Consider the following 28,000-nt stretch of genomic DNA (forward strand, 5'->3'; position numbering starts at 1 on the left):
TATAACAAAGAAATTCAGTCATCAGCCAGAGATGTTCAACAACCTGGCGAACAAACACTTGGTTTTATAACCTGTACAAACATGTACACCTGGAATTAACTCAGATTACTATAAAGCTGGTCACATCTTTTAACTGGACTGTGTTTATTAAGAGATTACAAAACTGTGGGCACGCACCAAGTCTGTTGGGGGCATTTTTTAGATGAACTAATATATAATAGCAAACTTGCATAAAACATGGAGATCCAAATTTAATGAGTGAAATGAAAAAAACCAAAACATTAATTTCCTTGGTGGTTTGTCCCTTTATCCAGTCTGAGCCTTCACCCATAGAGGCAGTGAGGTGACACCCCTTATTGAGAGGCTCTCATCACAGAGGATCAACCTAATGGATCATGCGTTTGTAGAAGAGAGCCCGACACTCGCCACAGCTTTGGGGTATTGACTTTTCTCTGGTCAGCGATTCCGCACTGCTGAATACAGCGGACATTTCTCCCTCACCATCCGAGATGAGGTGTTCCACGTTAGCTCAAACAGTGGAAGCCCTGGTTAGGCTACAAAAGCAGGATGGACTGCAAGGCCGAACACAGAGTCCGTATGAGAACCTGTGGACATTAAGTCTGCAAACATGGCGGCTGGTGACCCATGAGAGAAGAGCCCTGAACATCTCAAAGGTCACCAGCTTTTATGAAGAGCGATGTGAAAACAATGCAAGAGTGTCCGGGCCTCCGGGAACGTGGACTTTATCAAGCAAACAAAACAGGACAAATGTTTCACATCCTGTCACACTGTGGCATCAGCAGAGTGCTTCAGCTTTAATGACTAAATACGGGAAAAAAGAAAACAGCACGTGGGTTCATCAAGACTTTTAATAGCTCTTTTTAAATGATGTACACACAGTGAACAAAATCAAAATCAATCAAAAAAAGACATCCGATTAAACATTTGATTTTTTTTATTTTTTTTACAGCATTTAAATGAATCAGCCAGCACCACACACACACACACATACATACACACATACATACAGAGAGAGACGCTCAGAATTCACAGCCTCTACTATAATCTACAAAAGGTAGTTAGTGTAGGTGCATTTGTTCTGTAGAACCAATAAACAGGGCTTCGGTGCAACACCTCAAAAACAGTTTAATGGATCAGATGTCATCTTCGCCCCGTTTTAGCCAAGACAGTGTGCTACCTACATTTACGCTTTTCTTAGTCGAGAGTGGAACAAACAATGACATGGGTTTGTCACCTGGGCCTTCAACTCCGGTGGCCTTGGAACTCGGGAGAGCTGCTCTGAGACACAGAAAGCAAAGAGGCAGAGGGCCTCGTCGGCTGACGCTGACGCAGGGAGCAGCAGCAGACATGAATTCCTCGCACCCCGGCGCTCTCTTCCAGCTTGCCACATGTACACTAACAAGACTACAGACACAAAATAATTAAACCATGGAATGACTAAGCAAGAGAGCAGTCGGCGGACACCTACTCCTAGTCTACAAAATGTCAACACACTGATGTGGAAAACGAAAAAAAACAAACAAAAAAAAAAAAACACACCAACAGGTTTCCACGCACGCATCAGACATTATGATTTTGGGAAACAGTCGAGAATCCAATCCCACTGCTCCACAGATACTAAAGAAAACTCTATAAAATGACAAAGACAACGATAGTGTAGTTTAAGTATTTATGTGTCTCTTGTTGGGCCCTCACGGCCAACATCCACCACACACAGGCATAGGGTGGGGAGAATTTTAGTCTCTTTCTGCCTCATCTCAACTCAAATCACCCTCAAATAAGTGGGGATGAAGTGATGAATCACCTGCTGATTACAGATGATAAAAATAGAATGAAATTTGCAGAGAATTGCAGCAAGAAAATGATTACAGAACATCATGCAGAGAAAGTCACAGGGACAGAAGTCAGACAGCTGTCTGTCTGCCCCCAAAAGAATAAGGATCATTACCAGATGGGCTCAGGAGGGGAAGAATGAAGCTGCTCTGTTAATTAAGCTCAAGATAACGTCATGAAACTGAAGCAGGTGTTGGAGACCGAACTTAAAAGGAGGGGGCTGGATGAGGCTGGCCGAAAGAGCAGACCAAGAGTCAAAAAACAAACAAAACAAAAAAAGCCAATGATTGAAAATGTCACAATAGATCATTAACGACTACAATGGACAGAGACCGCAGATAAGCGCTGCCGGAATGGGGGGGTGGGGGGGTGGTCTCCTGCACTGCGTGAAGCCGTGATATGGTTCACAGGTCAGGTGAGAAAGAGGAAGAGGAGGTGCCAGGCGTGTTCTGTGAGGGTAAGAGCTGGCAGGACGCACGGCTGGCGGTTCAGTTCTTCAGCACCGCCTCGTAGCTCATGAACACGCACTGAGAAACTTCTGCAGCTCTGCACTTCAGCGAGACCTGAGGGAGAGAAGGGTGGAAGAGGATTTGATTCGGAACATGTCTGACAAAATGCAAAGCTTAGGCAGCTGCTCTAATAAAGAAAAAAAACAGAGTTGGGATATAAAAAAAAAAAAAAAAAAAAAAATGGAAGGTTTCTGCTTACTCTGAAGGGGAAACAGTTCAAACCGAGCAAAACGGGACAATTAAATAAAACAATTCTTCAGTATTATCAGCCAGCTTCATACACGAGCCTTTCAAATGATATTTTAAAATGTTTTATGAGCTTACTGAGGTAAATCAGGCGGGGTTAAAGAATCACACCGATCTCATCTTTGATTTAAACGCACTTTTCACCAGGAGACAACATTCATAATGAGCTTTGGATTAAAACCTCCTAGATTCAGTCTTATCAAGCACAGACAGACCTACGGACAGTAATATAGATACATCAGCACACTGGAGGAAATAAGAGGCGACCAGCCCACTCTTTGATGTCAGTCTCTGCTGGGAGAAGGTTGTGGATTTAATGGCTTCCGTGCCCCCCCCCCCCAAAAAAAAAAAAAAAAATAAATAAATAAATAAATCACAGTGCAGATACCATTTCCTCACATCCAGAAGCACACTGTTTACAGGAAACACCAGGAGCACTGAAATGGTTGTGTCGCATTCTATAACGACTTCATAGACTCGAGACAGATATACCCACACTGTCAAAACGGTTGGAGAATTAATTGCTGCACAGCACCAGAAGCAAAACAAAACCCAGCTGTGTTTTACAGTAACATGTCTGCGTGTCTCTGTGGTGGAAGAGAGCAATTTGCATTTTTCCTGACGTGACAGCAGAACACTCCAATCACTGCGATGCAGCTCTCTCTGCTTTAATCACTCCCACCGCTCTGAATCGCACTTGTTCCACTAAAGAAGAGCTGGACCAGTTTGTGGTGGTGGAGGGAATTCGAAAGTTACGAATAGTGAATTAATAAAAAGTCCAGACAGGCAAAAAAGCGACCAAATCCCAGAGTAACGCAGCCATGGAGAAAGGAGCATTTTTGAAAAAAAAAAATCTGCACTTTGGTTTAAGAGATAGATAGTTTACTTCTTCTGTTTCAACAGCCAGGACATGATCATCCCCCCCCATTACTCATGCTATTTTTAGTGCGCATATCACTGGATTTGATCTTTCATTTGTGATTTTTTTTTTCTTTGTATCATGTTCACTAATCCTCCATCATCCTGATTACAAGGTGCTGTGTGCAGTAATTTTGTTTTAGGCCCTCAAATGCCTGTTTGTTCCTGTATCAACAACACTCATACATTGTAATGTTTGCTCCATTATCTTAATTACAGCCATCAGTCATTCAGCTGAAATCCGATGATGTGATGGACTGTGGTACGGCGGTTACCACAGGGTAGCTGTACAGCCTCCCTCAGCCCTGCACTGGTACACGGGGCTCTTTACTAATGTATGCTGCTGCTGGCAGCATTTAGACAGCTGTGCTCTTATCAGCGAGATGTGAGGAAACGCAGAAGCTCCAGCTACTGTGCAGAGGCTGCGACTGACAGAGCCTTAAACTGCGCACGTGAGCTCAGCTCAAGGCTTGTTGCTCAAACCTTATTATGTCACAGCATCGAGGCACGGAAACCGAGGAAGACGAGAGGGAACGTTTGGGGTCGAATATTTGATGGGGTGTGCAGCTGAAATTCTTCAAGCTGTTGTGTCGTTGCCATCTCGGGAAAATAGACGTCAAGTATCAAAAGCGACTTTGTTCCAAACGCTCGGCTGCTGAACTTACTTTTCTTTTCGGCAGTGACGCAGCACTAAAACAGTGTGGAAGTCTTTGTAGGAAACAGGAAAATGAAGCCAAATGCAGACAGCAGAGGCCGGATCACAGTTTGATGGTGCGATACAGGATTTGGACGGGGTCGAGGTTGTTCGGTGGTGGGTGGATATTCAAACATTTACAAGTAATCAAGACTGGTTGCTGGTTGAGAAAGCACAAACAATCCATCAAAACGGCTTCATTATCGAACTTCCTGGAGCATTGTAGATACGATGAACTCCACCTGTGGTTAAAATATTAGGGGTGGCTGCTTTATACATCCACAACGGTCTCGAGTCTTCTGTTCTACTTTTTTGAAAAACTGAGCACTTGTGACTGAGACAGAAGGCGAACAGGCAGACAGACCGAGCAGCAGCAGACTGGACATTTGCATAATTCTGAATTCAGCCAAAAAAAGCAAATAAATAAATAAAAATCAGGCAGAAAACAGCAGAAATGATCATTTCATAGATCAGCTCAGATACGAATCAGCTCACACATCCCTCACAGGATCTACAAGTAAGGCTGCAGAGGCAGAGTTATGTGGTGAAAACCATTCAAGGCAGGTGGGTAGGATCAAATTTCTACTCGCGTATAAATTCCAGGGGAGCTCCAATGTGTCTCTAAAGGGGCAAAGTTTGAGAAGAGAAAGCCGGGGGGAAAAATCCAAACCAGACTGCTGTAAGCTTACGGAATAATTCTGAATGCATTAACTTTTCATTCAAGCGACAACAGTTGATTTTTCAGCAGGATGACGATCTAAAGCAAACTAAGGGAAAAGTCCAGATGGCCCCACGCAGAACATTGACCTAAATCTCAGCGACTGCTCTGTGACGCCACGGAGGAAAAGAGGGTCAGCTTGTTGATGGTCTAGTGTGGATGAACCGAAAGCTTCACCAGCGGAAACAAGGACGAAGCCTTTAACACGGCTTATGAAGCAGGTCCTAAAGGAACCCTGCGACTCATCTTTCGTGAACCGACAGTCTACAGTTTTATCGGTGAATGGACTGAAACACCATTTCCTTTCGTTCAGTAACACTGCGCTCATCAGGGCCAAATTTTAATTTGGGATATATCTGCCCAACTGTCTAAAAAACTATCGTCTAACAAGAAAAAAAAATAATAATATTGACAAGGTAAGAATTGAATCTGTCTATGTATCAAATCGTCTGCCACGAACCCTGGGGGATGTGACTTTATGTTGATTTACAGCATACTGCAAATATTCCGGTGCAATCAAACTATTCTTTACAAGATAAACAAATGCCTGTTTCAGCTAATCAAGAGTCAGAGCACAGGAGGGCTTTGCACTGATTAGCAACGGCACCAGCAGAGGTGTTCAGGCAAAGGACACGATGCAAAAGACTTGCAGGACAACGCCGACGGTCCGCTGGCGTAGAGGAATGGCACGTGTGGTTTTTGCGTGTAGGGGGAGCTTTGCGATTTCTATTTCCGAGTTCACCGAAAACACTTCGAATGAGCTCAAGAGGTGGGTAGAGAAAAAAAATAAAAATAAATCAGCCAACATCACCGGTCACAGTGTTGCCATGGGGACAGGAGATGGCAGATGAGAACACCCATGCTTCACGTCAAGAAGATGAGCTGCATCCCAATGCGCCACTATAAATACTATACAGTTCACGAGAGCTCAGAAATGTGAGATCCAGGAGCCAAACTGCTGTGAGCTGACGGCATGTTAGGACGTCATTTAGGCTGCAACTGATGACACACACCACGTCAAATCATTATACAAAACATGAGAAGAAAGTGAGAAGGGAAGAAGGGGGTTGACTGTAGTGAGGAAAGCTGCGTGGAATTACATATATAGCGAGCTTCAGCTTTTCTTGGCACTTCTGCTTTGCTCTCACCACCTTCACAAAGTTGTTTTTGGCTCCAGCATGCAGCTGTTTTCAGCTGAGGGGAGGTGTGAATGTGTGAAAGAGTGGGAATGTTAAAAACACACCACTCCTATATATGACCTGGAAAAAGAGGGTGTTTTACATATCAGGAGATGGTTAAAAAAAAAAAAAAAAAAAGGAATAAATGAATCATCAGTTTTACACCAGGTCTTACAACTGGGTAAATACAGCCTGGAATTAATAACACATGACCTTTTACTCAGTGTCAATTTAACATAACGGAGCCAAACTGCAGAGGTAGTGTGTTTAAAAACTATGAACACCCCATGATTCAGTAGATTGGTAGAACCATCTCCAGCAGCAGTAACTGGAAGGAGCTGTTTTCTGCATGGCATCAGTCTCTCCCATCATTGTGGAGGAATGTCAGTTCACTCTCATTTACAACGTTGCTTCCAAGTCCCTAAAGTTTGAGATTTGCTGTGTTTGGGATCATTGTCCTGTTGGATGACCTTATTTCAGCCAAGCTTTAGCTGTCGGACAGATGGCTTCACAGCTGACTCCGGAGTACTTTGGTATAGAGAGGAGTTCATGATCGGTCCACAGCGCAATGTTTGCAGAAGTCTTGTGGTTTGTTCAGATGCAACTTTACAAACACAAGTCATGCTGCCATGGTTCATTTTAGAGAGAAGAACCTTTCTCCTGACAACATTTCCAAATAAAGTCGCACACGTTCCGTCTTTCGCCAATTGTGCCGTCATGAACCTTAACGTTTAACAATGCGAACAGGGGCCTGTAGAGTCTGAGATGTAGTTTTTAAGAGTTTTTTTGCAGTTTCTCTGAGCATTTTACAGTCTGACCTTCTCCACTCCTGAGAAGTTTGTCTGGAATATCTTCCACTTTGGAACAATCTTTCAGATTACAGAATAATGGACTCCAAATTGTTTGGAAATGGCCTTTTAACCCTTTCAAGACTGATGGCCCGCAACAACTGCCAACGACTTCTGATGATCAGTTAATCAGGTGCATTTGATCAACATCACCTGGCTGCTACTTACCCTCTTAATTAATAGGGAAGCAGTAAGGTGAACTAAATCCTTCAAAGTTAAAGATGGCGTACTTTTATTGCCAAGTCTAAAATGCACTGGTAAGTAGTGAGGCATCATGGGAGAGCTGAAACCAATCACGTTTTGAAATATGTGAAAAATAGGCCAAGTGGCATTCAAACCGAATGAACTGCACAGGCGTGCAGCAGCGGAAATCAAACAGGCTTCCATATGCCTCTTAATTCTAATATAAATGTTGTTTTTTTTTGTCTACAGAAGCACCATAAAGCCCTGCAAAAAAAATGCATTGCAGAGCTTTACTCATTCAGGTCTAAAAATAGCTGCTGACAAAAGGCTTTGGCAGCTTGGCTTTAATGTTCCGTGCCAAGAGAGCGGCGGGACCATGCAGCAGCTTTAAGGAGCCAGAACAAGGGTACACATGGGGCACGAAGCACAGTAAATGTGAAAAGTCCAGTCCTGTCTCCTCTATACAGCCCAACCACAATGAGGAACAATTTGGATTTAAAAGTCAAACCGAAAAGACAGAAGGAGAACATAACAGAAACCAAAAGAAAAGGTCCTAAATATTTGATAATCCACACAGAGAAATCAAAGGCAAAAAAAAAAAAAAGATGCACTTTTTTTTTTTTTTTTTTTTAAACACTTTTCTCGCTGAACAAATTTATCCTTAATTAATACACAAGTCAGGCTTCCTGCAACAGCAGCTTAGGCTGTGAAAAGGCGCGAATCAGTTAAAAAATTCAGAAGATTTAATGAGGAAGGTCTGAGTGACTGACAAAATTGACTGGGCGAGACCGGAGTAAACAAAAAGACAGTTGATGCCACCTTATAAATAAAACATAACGCGCAAGCACACTGAGTGATGAGCAGGGAGGAGAGTCGCACCAAGGTCACTGCTCGAGACTGCTGATGCTGAATCTCCAAGCCTAACGCAATTCGTCAGGAGCGGAGGAGGCGGCGGCTCACTAATGTAGGAGACTCGCAACATCAAAATGGGCACACAAGAACATGACGTCCACAAGAACGTAAGGACGTGTCATTTGTTTCAATCCATGAAGTGGTGTGACGACAATATAACTTCGTCATAGCGACCTAATTCAGTACGTATGTCTGAAAATGAACTGAACCTTTGGTACACTGTTTAAGGGAACTGACAATTGTAATCAAATATGTGGAGATCCAGGGTGAGTAGATTTGAAAGTGGTTAGCACCGTCCCCTCAGAGCAAGAGGGTTACAGGTTCGATTCCCGGCTGGAGCCTTTCTGTGTGGAGTTTGCATGTTCTCCCCGTGCATGCGTGGGTTCTCTCCGGGTACTCTGGCTTCCTCCCACCGTCCATAAACATGGATGTCAGGTTAATTGGCGACTCTAAATTGTCCCCAGGAGTGAGTGTGAGTGTGGTTGTTCGTCTCATTTGTCTCTGTGTGGCCCTGTGATGGACTGGCAAACTGTCCAGGGTGTACCCCACCTCGCCCAATAACAGCTGAGATAGGCTCCAGCCCCTCCCTGCAACCCCGAGTTGCATAAAGTGGGTATAGAAAATGGATGGATGCAATAAATACAATTATACATGCGGTGTCCTATATGCATATCCACTTTTCATCTGAATAAGTAATAACGCATATTTATATCAACATGCAAATATCTGTTGGTCCAGACACTGAAAGCTTTTTGGTTCCCACAGTAGTCCGAGTTGTATTGAAAAACCTCTTTAGAGAGGGTTTCGGTTACATTATCCAGATATCTGAGACACCATATTTAACTCACACCTCACTTCACCTTATCTGCTTTAGGCAAGAAACTGCAGAAATGATTATGATTTCCTACAGACCCACCGATATTAGATTTACAGCAAAATCTCTGAAAAGTAGTAGTAGCACTCACTGTGTAATTTGGATTTCCTGCCTGCACCCTCAGCTCAGCCAGCACCCAGATACCATTGGTGAGTTTCATGGACTGATACAACATGTCCTGGCCATCCACTGTGCGCTTGGCTATGGTGAAGATGTTGCTACCCTGCAGTTTGTTGGAAGCTGCATCTGTTAACAGAACACAATCAAATATTATCACCTTTTTTTTTTTCTTTCTTTACTGTCATTTTTACTCAGTTTTGGTTTAGCCGAGATGTTTAATATGGACACCCTCGATGACTCCTGTCATGCTCCGCGGCTTTCTGCAGAAACAATCAGCAAATGTGTCGGACTGTGAAGAATCCCAACCCCCCCCACCCCTATCACACCATAAAATTTTCACTCCAGGCTGTCTGTGCAACAAAGACATAGTCACAAATTCCCAAATTAACTTTTCTCCTCAGCCTCGGATGTGGACTGCTCTCTTTCTGTTCACAGAGTAGAAATTCAGTCTGTCGGGGGGAACTCTCTATTAAGCTCTCATTAAGAATTCTTCAACAGTTCAGCTGCTCTCGCACTTGTGTAAAAACTACATTATGACACATAGCTGATGAGCTCCCATCGAATACCATTTGCTTCATTAGCAGAGATCTGATTTGAGGCCAAATTGGCTCCGCAAAGCTATTTTCATGTAGAAAGGTGCTGCAGGACGGCGCTGTACAGTGATGCGTTAGTCAGCTACTGCACCCCATGAATTCTTACCTGAGCTGAGATGGCAGTCTTTGATCTGAAACTGGGACTCATTGTCATTAGGAATGTCTTTCCATGTGGCGAGGAACACTTGTCGCTCTGTGGATGAAGAGATGTAATCACAGGATGAGTCCCAAGAAAACGCAGACTAAAATGTGTGCGTCAATAACAGTGGCATTTGTACTATTGTGAGGGGTTCTTTTTGTGCAGGTAAGAAAACAAACCAAAAAAAAAAAAAAAAAATGTCCAAGTAGCGTGTGAGTATTTCAGTTTCCCTGTAGACAAAAGGCTTCCTGCTGTGGCTTAGGCTCTGGAGCATTAGCTTGCAGCCTCAGGCAGCCATCGTGCTGCCAGCCCCAGCAGAAAGCTCCACAGGGAGAAATACCAACACGGTTTTCACCAAATAAATCAAACGGCAACAAAAAAAAAAAAAAAAAAAAAAAAAAAGGAGTGAGTTCACAGTGACGCTGCTGTGCAATCTGGGAGTAAGTGTTCAGCCATCGAGACTGTTGGACAGTCGCATCTACGTCACGCATCAATCTTTCAGCGAGGGCTGATTACTGACGTCAGCGGGGCTTCAAAGGGCTTCTGAGCAAAACAATTCTGTGGAGAAACACTCACCCATCTTCCCGTCCTCAACTAACAGCATGCTCATGGGGTACTGGCAGCTGAAGTAGAATACGTCAATGTTGTTCTTAACAGCCACCTGCAGGAGGAGAGGAGAGACGAGAAGAAATACATGAGTAATTACTCTTCAAGAGTCCTTCACAGACAGCCAATGAGCCAACAGAAGGTGTCCTTCTAAGATTACTGCTTTGAATTAGCTTTGGTTTCCAAGTTCAACCCAAAATGTTTAATTAGAAAATTTGCTTTATTGCTCGAGTAAAACTGAACCTCTGAAAAGTGCACATGAATGTCAGACCTTTGTTTGCGCGTGCCCCTTTCGACTTTCTCAACAATAACACTTAAGCCGTCAAGGACTGAACCAGTTTAAAAGAAAACAGCGTTTCAAAGAGCTTCTGGCGACGTCGACTGTTGCGATTTTGTTTTGGCTTTCAGCTCCCTTATGAAGTGCTGCCACAAATGTCCAGCGCGATTGAGAGCAACAGACTGAAGCAGCGGCGGGCCAATTACGCGTCGTTTTGAGCCTCTTCACCGTGTCAGCTAATCAATTGTCTCACAACAAACAAGAAAACCAAACAGAACCAGAACCAGAATTATTCAACCCTTTTCTACAAGAAGTTAACATAGTCAGTTCCACATGTTAACTTCAAATTGACTGCTGACTCAACCGGTGAGATTAATGAATATTAATAATTTCTTCTTCAAATGTCTCCAAATCCCCAGACTTTATTATTTCAGCTTAACATTAAAATGATCACGAGTTTTCAAGGCAGATGATATCATGCCACCAGCTTCTCTTTATCATTTTCCTTTTCAGCATGACATAAAAATAAAAAAAATTAAAAACTTCTATTAAAATCTATTAAAGTGTAAACCCACTTTCGAAGCGGCTTTCAAAGGATATGAAAATAAAGACAAAAATGGAGGGAGATAAAAATAGCTGACACGGTTTGAAATATAGGATCGACGAAGGGAAAGGCTGAAAAGTGAGAAGAAACCAAAATTGTACCCAAGAGAAAATAGCTCATTTATCAGCCTAAGCTTCTCAGACTGTCTCGAGCGCGAGACAACGAAACACACGAGGAAATGTTTGATGAAGAGGACACCTGTGGTAACGAGCATCAGGCACCGCTGCAGATCGCTCTGCCCAATAAGGAAGCGCTGTGAAAGAGGGACAGCGACTTCAAACACAGGGTGACAGAGGAGCGACTCATGAATAATTCATTCAGGCGTCTTATTGTTGGAAGCAATGCAGGAATGCATAAACCAAACGAAGCATCACTCCGAACGTGAACTGCAGCTCTAGGACAACACCGGTTTTATGATTTCTGCATCCTCGAATATAGCAACATCTGCTTGGAGTCAGAGTGATTGGGGGGGGGGGGTGTTGTAGCATCATTGTACCCTTGTTTTTATACGATGAAAAAAATGAAAAGGTTTCTGTGTCGGGAGGCTGTCACAAGAACTCTGCAATCAGCTGCACAATTTGTCCTTCAAAGAAGGGATAAACAGTCAAAGCTGTAATTAATAGTGGTGAGAAACTCCCCAAGCTTTAGGGAAAAAAAATAAATAAATAAAAAAAAAAGATGTAACCACATTTCAATCAACTGTACTTGAATCAAAGATTCCAGCCAGGAGACGGAATATAAGATAAGGAGTCTTTTCTGTAAAAAAAAAAAACATTTTCAAAAGTTTGATTCCCAGCCGAGTACTTCTTACTGTTTCCCAGTTTTCTAAATACTATGTGATAGCAAACCAGATGTTTTGGGGTTCTGGGCCTTTTCTAGAATTAAACGAGCTGTACCTTTTTAGCAGTGAAGCTTAATAAACCAACATACCACCGAATTTAATCTCAGGAAAAAAATGCAGGGCAACTGATAATGAAAACAAAGCATTTGTTGCAATTCCTCTGACCAAAACCAACGCATTTACTTCTGGAAAAATTTTTTAAAAATTAGGAAAATAAATAAATAAATAAATAATTTAAAAAAAAAAAAAATCAGATGTGAAACAGTTTTATTAGTTTAAATCCCAGAGAGAAGTATCACGGATGCTGGTAGAATACAATTCTTTATATTTCTTGAACACATATTTATTACCCATTGCAGCATTGGTTGGCTACCTCTGAACAAGTATAATCATAGCGTGCTATAAAGGACACAAATGTTTTTGGCAATTCATAGCAAAAGAAAAAAAAAAAAAGCATAATACAAGTCTGACACGCTTTGTCAGTAAAATATCTTCTTGTTGGTATATTTTCCCAAAGCTCTAATGTGCAGACAGTATCAGCTCACCACTGCCCTCACTTTTAACCACACTGTCAGACTAAATGTTTCGCAACAAATCAGGAAATTGATGTCACCAAGTTACTGTAGTTGGAAATAACCTTCGATATCTGTGTCTTTATCCTTGTGCGATTGTCCTTGTTCAGGCTGGCTTAGCCTGCAGTAATGACTCATGTCTCAGCAGCGTGCTCAGATCGGTGGTGCTACAGCTGTACCAAACTGATGCTCCACAGGCCGTTGTTCAATGTTCCTCCCTTCTTTTAAAACCGTTTCCAGGTGTTCGATTTGATTTGTCGTGCATTTGTCGAACATAGATTTGTGTTTACCTTGCAAGCGACAGCTGAAGCCACATACACCGCTTTCACTGCTAGGTCTGCGCGGGGGTGCCGACCCTCTCCTACGTTTTCTTTTTCACGTCGAGACAAAAATCTTGTTTTGACTTTGGACATTTATTTGTAGAACTGAGCCTCTGACCAGTCCACATATCAATGCGATTACATCTTTAAAGTCCAAAAAGGGCTTTGATTCTTATCGGTTAATCCTTACAGCAATAACAAATGTTGTACTTGACAGCTGCGAAAAGCTGTTTTCCAATGCCACCAACTAACTAAACAGATGGAGACAAGATCATCCGTCCGATTCAGTTTAGAAGAGGACACAAACTGATTTGCCGGTTAAATTGGATGTTTACTGTACATTTCTCTGGGTTTTTTTTTTTGTTTGCTTTTTTTCTGCTAAGATGCCAGTGGAACAGGTCGGGAATGGCTGATGGCAACAGAACAACCACGAAACCTGCACCCGAAGTAGCTACAGCATGGCCCCCGAATGCGCCGATTTGTGACGAAGGCAAGAGCGCGAGCACAAGTAGCAGCGAATGTACAAACAACTGCTCCCACACATCAGTATTTAAAAGACCTCTCAAATAATATCATAGGACAACATCTTCCATCGCGATGGGGGGGGGGAGAAAGTAAACCCCTTGAAAACAAACTGCATGTGGGAAATCGTCAAACAGACAGCAGGTCACATCAAAGCACGGCCCGGAGGCAGCAGCGTAGAAAGGTTAGCAAAGCTGCTGAGGCCAAGAGAAACAAAGGAGCCATGTGTTGTGAAACCACTAATGACCATTCCCAGCTCCGTCAGCCCCCTTGACACTCTTATCTTCTCTCCGCAGCTGCACATAGCGAGCATCCACCGCTCTGCCCGGTTGAAAAGATCCTGCACTATGATCAAAACCCAGCCGGGCTCTGCCGCCCTTTTTGATTTTTCATTTATTTCACAGACCAATGAAAACGGCTCTGTCGTCTTTTTCTTCCGTTTTAATCTTGTTTTATTCAAAGCTTTGGGGATTCAACAGTATGGCTGAATAATGATGAGGATCGATTACTACTTGGTTACAGACCATATTTTCAGGACAGTATCGCAGCAAACAGGGAGACTCCCTGGAATATATAGAGCTAAATGACTCAAAAGTTAATACGCAACCAGCTTTAATTTGCAATTTGACAGAACGAGCAGGGCAACGTTTTTGTTTGACCTTCAAAGTCTTGACACAGCCACTCAGACGTCATGTTAGCAGTGAAAACATCATTTCCGTCTCCTGGTGTGGCCAGTTGACTCTCCTTACACTGTGCCTCTGGTTTGTCATCTAGCTGAGCTGCTTCTCTATCAGGTACGATGTTTAAAAGCTCAGTCCAGAAATAAGAGAGCATAGAAGTGTGGAAAGAGTTCAATTCTTGAACCGCAACAAAAGTGCCCGGATAAAATTCAGGAGTAATGAACACTGTGAAGGGGTTACCTGCAGGTTGTTGATAGGATCCATCTTCATAACAGGTCCAACGGTACTGAGGGGAAGTGCCACTTCGATACTCTGGTTTGGGCCAAGAGGGGTGAGAACCTGGAGCGGACCAGCTGGAGCAAGACCAAAGCTAAAGAAGAAGAAGAAGAAACAGTCTCACAAAATCTGTCTCCAACAAAAATCTGAACATCGGTGGATAGAAGGTTGTCCCACCTGTTTCTGTTAAACTGGATGGCAAAATCACTCATGACACTCATTGCTTTGTTAGTGAGGGTCATCTCCATTTGGATCACTCCAGCACGGCGGGCAAAAGTGCCCAATATTTCAAGCCCCTTGGCCTTCATGGCTTGAAGCCAAACCTGAACATAGATCAGTTATTGTGAAATGCATGCCTGAGATACACAATTTATTTTTTTAAGCTCCATCCAAACCCCATCGACTCACCGTTTTGGCAGGGGTGTAGGCTCCCATAGGCATCCCAACTCCACCTCCAAGATCAAACAAGTCATCCAGACCACCGCTAATGGGGGGAGTGAATGAGGCTGGCACTGCAGCTGGAGCAGCACCAAAACCGGCCCCCATCTGTGGGTCCCAAAGCAGCATAGAACGCATTCAGTCTTACCCTGTATTATGCGATCCAAGTCAAATAAATCTCTAATCAAATTACTTACAGCAGGACTTCCTCCAAGATCTCCGCCAATCTTAACATGGGGAAGAAGCACAAAAAGAAGCATTATAAATGATCTAACGTAACACTGAATATTACTCTAGATGGTTTAAAGAGGGACTGATGGAGGAGTGCGCAGGTCTAAGAAATGTCTTTCTGTGATCCATAACAGCTAGAGGGTTTATACTATTAACAAGTGACAGTGACAAGGTGACACCAGTACATGGGAACTCCTTTTTTGCTCCTCAGCAATTTCAGATGTCTCTATTGAAACCCAATAGCTTTCATCCAAATGCCACTCAATGAATCTACGGCGGTGGTGAAGAGGCTGAAGATAAAGTGTGGAAAAAAAACAACTATCAACACAATTCCACTGATTGGAAAAGCTAAACTAACGTGTAAAGAAAGCAACATTTTGACACAGAGCATAAGCGTGATTTACTAAAATCCCACCTATACGGGGTGGGAAAACAGTGCAACACAAAGTGCAAACAGGCACCGATTACTACTGGGGGTGACTAGTAATAGGACACAGTGGGTACAACAGGGGACAAGAGGGACTGGGTTCTAGGCTGGTGCTGAGCTTTGTGGTCCAGCGTGGTCCTGTGGACCAACCTCTGTGGGGCTGTAATCTGGGGGCGATGGGGACTGATGTGGGGCCTGAGGTGACTGAGGCGTGTCCGTCCGCAGGGGAATGGGTGGCTGATTGAAAGATGGGACAGATCGCACAGCCCAGATACAAGTTACAAAAAAAACAGACTCACTGATTCTGCGTTATGCTTACTGTACACATCGAGGCAATACAAGACGATAAATGCTGAGTGAAAATGTCAAGACTGATGCAAGAAAAGTACAAGTTTAACACTTGGGATTAAATAGCCCATATTATGCTTCTTTTTTTATTTTTTTAAAAACTCGGCTTCAGTGTGCAATTTTTATATTTAGTAATTTTATTTGACTTAATAATTCTTTGTTGGAGATCACAGCTTTTCCTCTACTACTCATCTATAGCCGCTTATGAGCCTTTCCCACAAACTAAAGACTTCTGGACTGTCCTGGTTCCCAACCCGCTCAATTTTCCACTGCACAGATCAGGGGCCAAACAAAGTGCTCGAAAGATATGTTACCCTCTAAAACAGCTCTGTGCAGGCGATTGACAACCCCCCCTTCCCCATCTTAGTCAGAAGCCTTAATGTAAGCCTTTGGTGGATGCTCCTTTTATACCCACGTCATGATAGCAAAATCTTCCAAAGGTGTAAGTTGTATAAACCAGAAATTTTACCAACTTTCTTTGCCTCCCTCCCACCTTTTGAGTGCGTTGCTTGCATCAGATGCTAGAGGCTTTTATTTGGCAAGTGCACTAAAGCTGGCCAGTGAAGGCTGAACTGAACCTCATCTGCATGATATGGGCTCTTTAAAAGAAATCTTTCATAATAGTCTGATATTTTTCTTAAATCATGTGGTCTCTCCCTCTGTGTAGTTACCGGCTCAGACTCATCCCCCATCTGCAGGTGCAGCATTGAACAAAGAAAGAAGAACATATAGCGTCAAGAAAAAACAAAAAGCACAGCAAAAAAAAAAAAAAAAAGAAAAAAAAAGAAAGAAAGAAAATAAAGGGGGAAAAAAGGAGGATGAAATAGAAAGATACATGACCGACGTCGGGTCCCACAGACATTGCGAAATGAATGAAAATGCACAGCCTTTCAGACACCAACAGCTCAAAAAGTGGTGTGTAGAAGACATACCAGGCTGTCTAATCCTCCACCAAGAAGGTCCATGGCACCCATCTGCATGCCAGAAGAAGGAGCTGGTGGCGCTGGCGCAGTGGCGGTAGGGGGTGTCAGATCCAGATTGAGAAGATCCCCCAGGAGGTCTCCCTGTGATGGAATGACAGCAGGGGCCGCATCGGAAACTCCGGCAGCAGAGCTCGTGTCTGGGCTGTCAACACTCTCACCGCTGGCAAGAGAGGAAACAAAGAAGAAGATCAAGAAAAGGACAGAAAGGTTCACATTTTTCCATGAATAACTGTCTTGCATAACAAGACGATCCTGGCGATTTCATGATCCTAATCTGTTATTATAAGCTGCTTCTATAAATATAGAGCAGATATAGATAACTGCGTATGACTCACGATCCAGCACTGCCGGGGAGTCTCTTGTGCTGGACACCCCGGCTGCCTTCAACAAAGGCACTGGGAGGCTTGTGGTAGACAGAGGCCAGAGTGCCGATGTGACAGATAAGCTCCTCCAGCAGGGTCGGTTCAATCAGATCCGTCTCCTCAGAGATCAGGGGCTTCTCAGCCAAGACCACCTCTTTGGCAGCCACGGGGTCTGTGGAGAGCAGACGCCAATAGATGTAGCCTCGGTCCCTGAGGTCTGGGTTATCAGAATCCTGTAGAAAGATGTGGAGGAATGATGATAATTATTCATGGAGTATATTCAATAAATGCTTAATCTTAAGACTCGCTTCCGTGTTGCCCCTGGTATGAAACATTGAGCAGAGACTCAAAAGTAACGAAGAAAAAAAAAAAAAGTCAGTCAGTCGGCTTCGGGGCAGTGAGAGGATTTAAATAATATACGAGGCAACTTGACACCGTACGGTTTTGTTTGCAAAAAACAAGAAGCTGCCCTGGCTTTCTACAAAGAAAAGACAGATTAAAAGCAACTGAATAAATAATTTGTCCTGTTAGGGCTCTTTCAGCCATTTATCAGACAGGAACTGGGGCTCAGATTCATGACGTCTTTGGAAAATGGAAAAAAAATTACCAAAAAAAAAAAAAAAGACAAAAAAATTGGCCGACAACAGAGAGAGACTGTCAAATACATGCAGACAGATAACGAAAATATGAATGAGTGCTTTGCTTTCTTTTGTTTTGTTTTTTTTCCTTCTTCATCTCACCTGTGTAGCCAGGCTTAGAACCTGCTGAACGAGCTCCTGCGTCTCTGTAGGCTTTTTGAGGAACAACTTGACGATGGCAGTGAGTAGCTGCAGCTGCACCTGAAGGTCACAAGGAACACCAACGGTAAGTTACAACTGCTCGTACTTCAAAATATACAGTTTGTATAATTTCACCTAAAACTGTAAGGCGGGGGTAAACTGCACCCTAATGAGGACCTTTTAACAAAACTCTCTCCTGAATCACAATAAAAACAGTCAATAAACATGGTTCCTTTTCACTTTTAAAGGAATAGATACATTTCCTGTAATCTCCCGAGTTACCAAACATTACAAAAGGAAACATTTCATGCAGAATTTATTCCCTACTTATTTATTTAGCTGAACTCATACATGTTCACAGACCAATCAGAGCTCTGAGGTCTGCAAACAAACTATACCTGGATGTGCCTGAATGCAGGCTACAAACTAAAGGCAATCGAGCTTTTGCAGTGGTTGCCCCTAAGCTGTGGAATGGTTTACCGCTGCATATCCGTTCGTCAGAAACTCTGGAAATGTTTAAATCCCCTCTTAAAAAATATATTTAAAAAAAAAATAAATAAATAAATCCCCTTTTCTCCCAGGCTTTCGGACCTGGGTTAGACAAAAGTTGTCTTTGTGTCTCGATTGCATATATCTTTTGCTGAAATGGTCTTTGTTAAAATTATCTGTTGCATTTTATTGCTATTTATTTATGTAAAGCACTTTGGTCAACCTGGGTTGTTATAAGGTGCTCTATAAATAAACGTGACCTTGACCCCTTCTACACAAGGTTCCGTGTATCCCGCAGCGAGCTGTGGCAGGCCGTGAAAGCAGTGCCTTTTCTATAATATTGTCCAATTTATAGGTTGACATAAAACAGGATCCATTGTTTTTAATGTCTCTGCATTAAACAGTTTCATAAAGTATCACAAAGTATCATAAGTCATTAATTTGACCTCCTTTTTAAAACCTTTTGTCTGTTAAAGAAAACCCGTGTTTTACAGCAACTAACCAACGGCTTTATGCGTTTCAGCTGCAAACACTGACAACAGATTATCGGCGGGACTGCCATTAAAATACTGACTTTCATCAAAGAAAAACAACAAACCCCGCACCCCACTTGACACACCTGAGTGCTTTCATCATGGAAACCCTCCAAAAAGCTCTCCAGCAGCTCGTCAGCGTTGTCAATGCGCTCGGCGTACTCTCCCACAATCCAAATCATGGCCGCACGCGCCTCTGGCTCATCCAAGGAGTCGAGGTTCTCACACAGAGTGGCAATCACACTCTCATACCTGGGAACGGCAGCACAGGACGTTACATGCAGGCAAACGTATCAGGAAAGGTAAAAAAAAAGATAAATGCTGATAATCATCACAAAAAAAAAAAAATCTAAATTTGAATTGTTTTTTTGGTTGAAATGAAGAACAGAGGAAAAGAAAACACACAGGGAATAGAAGGGAATTTAAACTGCTAAAGGAATAACTACTACGTTTCACTTGTCAACCAACGTAGAATACCGGTGCCCACTTTCTTGTATAAAATGCATTTTCCAGCAGAACAACATTAGCATTTCTTTGGCCTCGTGTTGGCAGACTGGCAAATTTAAATTCAAATCTATTATTTACTTTCACTTTTAGCAACAGTTCCATCTTTGGGCCTTTGATGCTAGATGCCCTCTGGAGTGGTTGCGGTACTTCTGATCTACATAAAGTCTATGGTATTAACTCAACCCATTTGCATAATGGTTTTACATCAAAGAAGGCTGAGGCACAAAAAAAAAGAAAAAAAAAAAAAAAGGTTGTTATATTAATAGGAAAGACCAAAGTTTAACTGGACGGTGACTCATTTAGTTCAAGGCGTGAGCCAAGCTGAGCTGGAAGCTTTGAAAAGCTGCTCCCTGTGAGGCTCATGACTACAGGATGATGGTGCACTGCTGCGTGGGTGACGTTTCTGTCTGGCACATGAATCCGCTCCACAACACAAGTGATGCTCCAGCCAAGTCAGCCTGACCTTTGACCAGGTGCGACCACAGCAGGGAGTCAAAGAGCGGCCCGCTACACGCTCTCTTGTGGGAGAACGCTTTTGCGTGTCCATGTGTGGCTTTTATTCCGTGCATTCACAGAGCAGGACGACATAACCGAAGGATGTCTGTAGGTAACAGCTCTTACACTTTTCTTAGACCTAAAATTTCTCAATGTGTGTCAGAACTCTACAAACTAACTTCCAACTCACACTTTGATAAAGTTGCATAGTAAGTTATTGGGCCAAACTTGTTTTGTTTTTTTTAATACCAGAAAAAACACAGCCTCAGTAAAGTCAGCCATCACAAGGATACAGGTAATAAAGCAGAAAAACTGGATTTAGATGACAAAGTGTTAACAAAATGTCACTAAATGAGCCCACTCGTGTGTTGGACCAAACGTACTTGTTGGGGTACTTGCGAAAGATGTCCTTGATGACCACAATGGCTTCCTGCACCACATAATTGACCTTGGTCTGGATGAGATCTAGCAGGGTGCTGACACAGCGCTCTGCCGATTGCTACAAGTGGAGGAAGAAAAAAAAGAGAAAGTATGCGTACATGTGCAGATGAGGTCCAGGCCCATAACATACACATAAACTGTAAATATACAGTAAGGAGCCAAGTTATAGTTTTGAAATTGTGATTCATAAGGACAAAATAAAGTCACGATTACTTTGACTTGAAAAAGTCTACCCTTTGTCCCTTATTCTTTACTCTAAATTCAAGCAATGTTTCTCCTAAGCTAAAGAAAAGCAACTTTAGAGATTTCCATGGCAACAGGTTGCATGTGTTAAGACAATCATTACTTAAAACAAGTTCAAAGTTAGACAGCTATGTTTTACTGAGATGTAGAGCTAAAACGGTTTGCATTTATTTTCCATTCAGCATTTGTAGGAATGCTCTAAGATCAGGGCTCCGTGACCCAAAGGTGTAGGTGAGCCAAACCATTCGTCCCCGACTCTGCAATGTTGGTAACAGGCCTGCTGCAACGCATTCGCCTGCAATGAGCCAATCATGCCACCTAGCTGACAACTCGCCTGCTGACTGGTCTGCTTTCATCATGGAAACCAAACTGCCCTGCGTGACAGAATCTGCTGAACTTAGTTAAATAAACACGGAATAAAATAAAAAAATAAAAAAGTCAAACAAATTTAAATCTGTGACAAGTGAAGTAGACCCGCATCATTTAAGCCGTTGCTGGGGGTGATCACATTTATGCCAGATGGACCGAAAGGACAAATCAACAATCTTGTGCCACAGCTTATGATCTTTTTTCATCTGATAGTTTTCCAAATGCAGAAAAAGCTAGGATTAACCAAAACATCTTTTTCTAGTCTCTTCCTCCCCCCTCTGGCGTGCTCATGCTGCAGCAATGTCTCAGCTGTAACCTCAGCAGGACATACCTGCCACGAGACTGTAAGTTGTTTAAGAATGTTGATAAGTCCACAGCTGGAAAGTGCCCAAAACATCTAATATGCGCAGCATGCATCAGTGATTTCCCATGTAAGCAGCGGGTTTTGATTACAGCAAACATCTGCAGTGTTTGCCTTGTTAGAGCAGTTGAGTTGATCTGAGATCTGTTAATTAATGTTTTCAGTGGAGACATCGCCAGCATCAAAGAGCAGTAAATGCTGTTCATCTCTCATCATTTTCAGAACTAATTTCCTTCACTTGATGATCATATTAATTATTCAGCAGAGTGCTTAATGATGCATTTTTCTTTTTACGTGACAAACTAAGAAGGGAGATCATTTTCTGCTTTGTTGATGTTCGGTAGGTTTTACTGGACTAATAACACAAATCTGACACGCAGCAAAGGCTCTTAACAGGACTGAAATGGAAACGCCAACAAACTGTGTCTGAAACTCTGCTTTAGTGGTGGCTATTCACCGAGCTCCGTGTTGGGATCTGACCGAGTCAAGTACAAGCAAACGGGAGCACAAATAAAAACTTCTGCTTTGCAGTTGAACAACGCTGACAGTATTTGAACAGAATCTCCACCCACCTCCACTTTGATGGCACAGCGGCCAATGGCCCTGACCGCTTTACGCACAAAGTCCACATCCACCTCGGTGGCATACTCCTTCAACTCAGCCAGCACCTACAGTGAGACAAAGAGCTGTGTTACCAACCATACCTCCGCTATAGAGGCATCCTAAGACTCTAACTTACTCTGGATGTGGGTGCGTTACCTGGGCGATGTTGGCTTGAGATGCAAGGCGAATCATGATGTCCAGTTTCTCCAGTTTGACATAGATTGGGTCGTTGTACTTCACAAAGAAAACCTTCATTTCATTTTTCATGATCTCTGGGCTAAAAGACACACGAAACAAGCTTGTATACTAAGTGAAAGGGAGGCAACTGCAATGCAGCAGATTGCAAAACAACATTTATCAAGATCTTCTTTTTCGGACGTATAAAGAGATCGTCTGCCCAGACTTACCGCCTCTGAACGATGAGGTTTATGTTTCTAAGCGCCACATACTGCAACTCCGGCTCAGCAGAGAGGAGTGTGACCAGCGGAGGGGCGAGCTTCTTCAGCAGAGTGCCGTAGTAGTCCAAGTCCTTGGGCAGCATCTCCATGAACTTCATCAAAACTTTAACGGCTGACAACACCACCGCAGAGTTGGCGTGCGAGAGCCGAGGGGTGACGCGCTCACAGATGCTGGCAAAGGATGACGACATTTAGAGAAAAAGAAATGAAAATTAAATAGTCTGTGGGGAACACGATCCAACTGACACGTAAGCGGAGAAATTGTAGTTGTACCTACCTTTGGGACTCACGGTCATCACGAGGTGTGTAATTGGCCAGACAATCAAGGATAAATATCTGCCCCCACTCTGTGCATTCGTTAAGAGCCGTCAGCAACTTGTTTATGGTCTGAGGGTTCAGGTCCAGCAGATTACTGTTAGGATGAGACTCGGCTATCTCAGACAGCGCCGCGACCGCATTAGCTACAACCTAAAGATGAGGACATGGACTCGGATTAATGTTAACTGAAATAAATAGCTTACATGAGATACCTGCACAAAGTCCTTACGCAAAGATGGCACGTTACAGAGTTCTGCTCCTCGAAAGAGCTCATCAATGCAATATAGAGCTACGGTTTGCAAACAGCTGCTGGAGGCGGAGTAAGAAACCTGGCGGGCTCAATGACGAGAACATTTAGGCTTCCTGAAGGAGTCCTACCATAGGGTTGGAGTCAGAGATGAGATCTTTAAGGGTGTCCAGGAAGCCTTGGTCCTCCACCAACTGGGCATTGATATCATGGAGCTTTGCGACACACACAGCCGCCGTCTTCCTCACGTAGGGGTCTTCATCCTTTAGGCATTTTCTAAGAGGCTCACAGAGGTACTCGGTGATCTTGTCCACACGAATACAGCCCATTGTACGGACAGCAAGGGCCCGAATAAGAGGGTTGGGGTCTTCACAGTCCTGGAAGAGCAGGTATAAAAATAAAAATAAAACCACAGGTTTCATATCAAACTCTTTATTCATTACTCTAATGTAGTATTGAATCAGAAAGACATTTTGGTTTCATCTAAAAATCAACATCAACACAATGCAAAGTATATAATCACACATGTTGATGTTTTGATGCTTCTGAAGTTAAACAAGAGGAAAAGGTAAAATGCTTGTTGAAAAACCATAGAAGTTGTATTTATCCTAAAAGGATATGCTGACGTTTGGCAATTTGTTTTTAACGAAGTCAGAGGAATTTATAAGGGAAATAAAAGCAAGCGGACGTCCCACAGCTGTGGCGAGTGTTGCTCACAACAGCACGAACAAACAGATTCAATATTTATTCACGTAAGTCCTCCACAAAGGTTGACAGACCCCTGGAAATACCAAAAGAATCGAAAACCTTCCGTTACCAATAAAGGGTCCCGGTGGTAAAACTCTAAATATGACTGTTTTTCCCCCCTTTATTGAATGCTCACTTACACAAGAAACAAGCTCAAACTGCAGGGTTACTTACCTTGAATGACAAAATATAAAGTGATCATTTCAGATGGCTAAGACAACCCAGAGATGACAGACCGAGCTTTACCTTAACAAAGGTGTTAACAGCCATGATGGCCATGTCTGGCTGACTCTTGGCATAGTTCATCAGGTAGAGGTAGACCAACTTTTTCAGTTCCAGGTTGTCCGTTTGCATGCAGTTCACAACATCTGGGAACAGAGCGCTGCAGGAGGAACAAACCGTTATCCCACTGCTAACTCAAAACTGGGGACTAAGCACTTAAATCCACTCTTAAATATTCTGACATTGTTTGCCGCTGCTCACCTGACATCCTTGCCCACTGTCATCGATGCAATGACCTTCTTTACAGCCTCCTTCTTTTTCTCTTTCTTATCACTGTTCAGCTCAGCCTTGAGCTCAAAGATCTCCCCTGCATACAAAGGAAGGAAAGACAAACATCATGTAAGGAGGAAAGAAAGATGTTGGAAAAGTGATACATCAGAAACCCTCATAAAAACTGAATGAGTGTGTTGGTTGAGGTGGTTGTCAGTGAAGTGATGGAAGGTGCTCTAAAGGAGGCCCTTTCTGTAACTGATACACAACAAATGTTAGGTCAGAACACTCCGTGTCCACTTTACTAGACGCACCTACCCAAACTTAAAATACCAGAAATGACGGTTGTAATGTTAAATGTCTTTAAAGAGGCATTGACTGAAAATCATTCCATCTCAAAGGCAACAGAGACCTGTTACACTGACAGATGCCAGTATTCATCCACTACATTCTCGGTACACTTCTTTACCACCAGAACTCGGAGACTGTTGGTTTTCAGTAAAACATCATGTCACCATGGGAATCTTTCTCCGAGGATAACAACAGAGTGTCTTTAGTGTTTGTTTACCCCTTCAGGTTGCTTTATACACAACAAAGTAGACAATAGAAATGTCTCGACCCTGGCAATTTCTTACTTAAATTTGATACCACCCACGTAAGAGTTTCCCAGCTATTGTCAACAGTTTATCACTCAAAATCTCCTTCACGACGTTGCAACAGTGCAGGGCAGATCCACAAAAAAAGTTGGTACGGAGAGAGGGACGCTCATATGTGTCAAGTAACTCTTAACAAGTATAAGGACTTTTAACTCATAAGCATGCATTTTCAAATGATGAGATCTTTTCAAATTTTGCAAAACGGACCGCTACAGGAAATCTTTCCTGCCCACAGCCATCAGCATCTATAATAACTCCTTGATTTAATTGAGTTACATCAACATTTAATTTCCCTCTGGGATAAATAAAGTATTTTTGAATTGAATCACTTCTGGTTTTCCACGGATGTGTGAAAAGAACAACTTCTCTGAGAACCAAGTCTCCGTTTGTCTAGTTTGTTCCAGTGTGTCTTATAAGGATATGCACTGGTACAATTACAATACAATACTCAGAACTATGTTTTTTTTTATCCATTTATACATTTCTGAAGATACTAATAGCTCCATTTTCACTAGACTAAATCCAATTTTTCTTTGGTATCTACGGATGGCAGCAGGTCTTCACCTGGCGTAGTGACACTGGACATTACGTGTGTTTGCACCCACCAAAGTCTCTCCCACACACTTGGAAGAGGAGGTCGCATGCTAACGTGAACGCTAATGTTGTTAAGAACACATCAGCTTTAAGCTCCCATTATGTTGACAAAGCTTTTTTTTTTGGCTTAAATAATAATTTAGCACCGTTCTGTTGACAGTGTCACAAAATCCCCGAAGCTGAAAACAATACACAGCTGCTCGCCGTGGTTACAAGATGATAACCTGCACCTTCCCACCGAGACGTTTCACATCCTGAATAATGCAGTTCCTTTATCTACAAACAGTAAAACATCAGACCTTTCTTGGTGGTGGTGAAGTACTTGGAGTCCGTCATCTTGGATCCAAATTGTCGGGTCTCCTACAAGAGATAGAAAGGATGAGAGTGGTGTCAGTGGTTACTTTTGCCCGAGTGGAAACTTGCAGTATGCAGTAAGAGCAACAGGAAATACTAGAAGAGCAAGTCAAGGGAAATAAAGGGATTTCCTGTCTTCTCCTGAACAAGTGGCAGAGTTCTATTGGGAAGGAAAACAATGGATTTTGCTGAGAAACCAGATTCCAATATAACCCCTTTAAAAATGAATATCTTAAGTCAGCTTGAATTGGGCCAACAATAACTCCTTTAGAGAACTTTGAAGGTTTCCTGCGGTATGTGATGATAAGAATGTTCTTTTCCTGTTCCCCCGATCCCCACCTGAGCAGGCACGTCTCAGCTAGAGATCTTTGCCAGTGCGTACAATAGGACTACTTGTACTTAAACTTGATCATTCGTGTTTTTGCTGTGCAGAAGACTGCTCAGTTTTCCAGAAAGAGCAAAGCAGATATTAAACACTCTCTTGCTGTAGGCAAAACAAAACTGGGATTTAGTCTGACTTTGTGTTCACAGAAACCAGTGTAATATTAGAACACATAGAGCTGATTCATGCAGTCATTACATATATAATTTGGTATTAATTTTCTGTTAGGTGTTACTGCGCCTAACAGAAATTAAGAATAAGTGGCCCTGAATACGTTACAATGTCTACAAATATCCGTTGAAGGTTTGTGAAACTGATTCCATACCTGTGGGATAAATAAAGACCCCATTAACCCTGAGATAAAAGCACAGCAGCATGACATGACGACGCTTCAGGAAACAGTGAAACAGCGAAAATAATTATTCTTCAGAAAGCATTTTTGGGAAATGGGTTTTTGTGAGTGTCAAGATATGATTTTAGCATTTGCTTATATAGTTGTTGTGCTTTCTGACCTGCGAGTTTTAGAGAAATTCTGCTGTGTTTTCAGATCAGTGAGATCTATTAACAGATAAACCTTTGCTGGATACAACGTGTCATTAGTGTGCCATTGCCAAAAGTATCATCACAGTGAAATCTCTCAGTCAGGGTAAAACAATTGGGAGGATATAAACTGCAGCTTTAAAAATACGTTTCTGTATTTTAAAAGAGAGCAGCAGGCTTAATGTTGCTCTACGTGTCACAACTGATATCAGCCGTTAATATTAAGTGTAACTACATGTGTGGTTGAGGCCTGTAAAGTTGTCACTGTTAACTTGCCGATTATAACGATGTACACAAACTAATTATACTTAGCATCATTAATTGGCTTTCAGGTGGCTGTCAACATCCGACTAGTTGCCAACTAGCCATAAGTTAACAAATTCTATGGTTTACACATAGCTGACGTTTTAACTAGCTGTTTACGGCGCAAATGTATCGATAAATCGTGCTACTGTCTCGCCAAAAAGACACTAAACTAGTTGTATGCTTTTACAGAGTTTGCAAATTGACAATAGGGGTATCCGACACCAGCTGACCTCAACATATACAATTAAATTAACTACGAAGTACAGGAAAACTTTGCTAACTGGCTAGCATCAGGCTACAGTGACGTTAGCATAGTAAACTCGAAAGTGTACGGATAAAAGCCCCCTAAATATATTGTTAACCGTAACGTAAAGTTCGTCAAATAAGCGCAGATGGGTAAGCGATCGACAATACTTTTCGGTATGGTACTCACGTATAACTGATTGGCCCATTCCTGCATGTTTGCAGTAGTTATGATAGATGAATGAAACTGATGCTAAAGGCTAGCGGTCCGCCTGCTGCAGTATGCCTGTCAGTGACAGCTAGCACCCGGCTACTTCTCCAGCTAGCAGAGCTGAGACATGACCTTCTAAATCGGGGCTTAAGGAAGCCTTTGCTGGGATAGTTAAGCTCTTAATCTATCAGCCTAATTCAGACCTTACCCAACGAATTAGCGTACCTTCTGGAGTTGTAATGAAGCTCGACACAAGGAATTAAAAGAGAAAATATCTCCAAACATCTTACCGTTGCAGGCGTAGTAGGAGCTGTGATGGCCTTCGCACCCTCCCACTTGATTTACTTCCGTCTTTCTAC

At 42.6% G+C, this 28,000-nt stretch overlaps 1 protein-coding gene across 3 annotated transcripts; it reads right to left on the reverse strand.

Annotated features, from left to right (window-relative positions):
• Positions 1 to 851: 851 nt before the first annotated feature.
• Positions 852 to 28,000, reverse strand: ap1b1 (adaptor related protein complex 1 subunit beta 1). 3 transcript variants are annotated; one of them, XM_075467962.1, is made up of 23 exons: positions 27,932 to 28,000; positions 25,905 to 25,965; positions 24,347 to 24,452; positions 24,110 to 24,245; positions 23,248 to 23,493; positions 22,829 to 23,019; positions 22,501 to 22,722; positions 22,250 to 22,370; positions 22,063 to 22,158; positions 20,460 to 20,575; positions 19,161 to 19,326; positions 18,014 to 18,112; positions 17,247 to 17,506; positions 16,861 to 17,071; positions 16,600 to 16,620; positions 15,120 to 15,149; positions 14,893 to 15,030; positions 14,662 to 14,807; positions 14,449 to 14,578; positions 10,363 to 10,447; positions 9,754 to 9,840; positions 9,026 to 9,180; positions 852 to 2,417 (listed from the first exon to the last, which is right to left on the reverse strand). In XM_075467962.1, exons 2-23 carry the CDS (start codon positions 25,939 to 25,941, stop codon positions 2,343 to 2,345), a joined length of 2,874 nt encoding a protein of 957 aa, XP_075324077.1. In that variant the 5' UTR covers positions 25,942 to 25,965; positions 27,932 to 28,000; the 3' UTR covers positions 852 to 2,342. The 3 variants fall into 3 exon arrangements, with proteins under 3 accessions (XP_075324077.1, XP_075324075.1, XP_075324076.1); XM_075467960.1 differs by lacking the exon at positions 27,932 to 28,000 and adding an exon at positions 27,621 to 27,642; XM_075467961.1 differs by lacking the exons at positions 16,600 to 16,620; positions 27,932 to 28,000 and adding an exon at positions 27,621 to 27,642.

This window comes from Odontesthes bonariensis, chromosome 6 (assembly GCF_027942865.1).
Source record: "Odontesthes bonariensis isolate fOdoBon6 chromosome 6, fOdoBon6.hap1, whole genome shotgun sequence".
Taxonomy (NCBI): Eukaryota; Metazoa; Chordata; class Actinopteri; order Atheriniformes; family Atherinopsidae; genus Odontesthes; species Odontesthes bonariensis.

Coding starts and splice junctions, on each gene's coding strand:
- ap1b1 (XM_075467962.1), bottom strand. CDS start 25,941: ATGACGGACTCCAAGTACTTCACCACCACCAAGAAAG. Junction 24,246..24,346: donor ACAGTGGGCAAGGATGTCAG/GTGAGCAGCGGC, acceptor TTCCTCCTGCAG/CGCTCTGTTCCCAGATGTTG. Junction 22,723..22,828: donor GATGACCGTGAGTCCCAAAG/GTAGGTACAACT, acceptor ATCCTTTGCCAG/CATCTGTGAGCGCGTCACCC.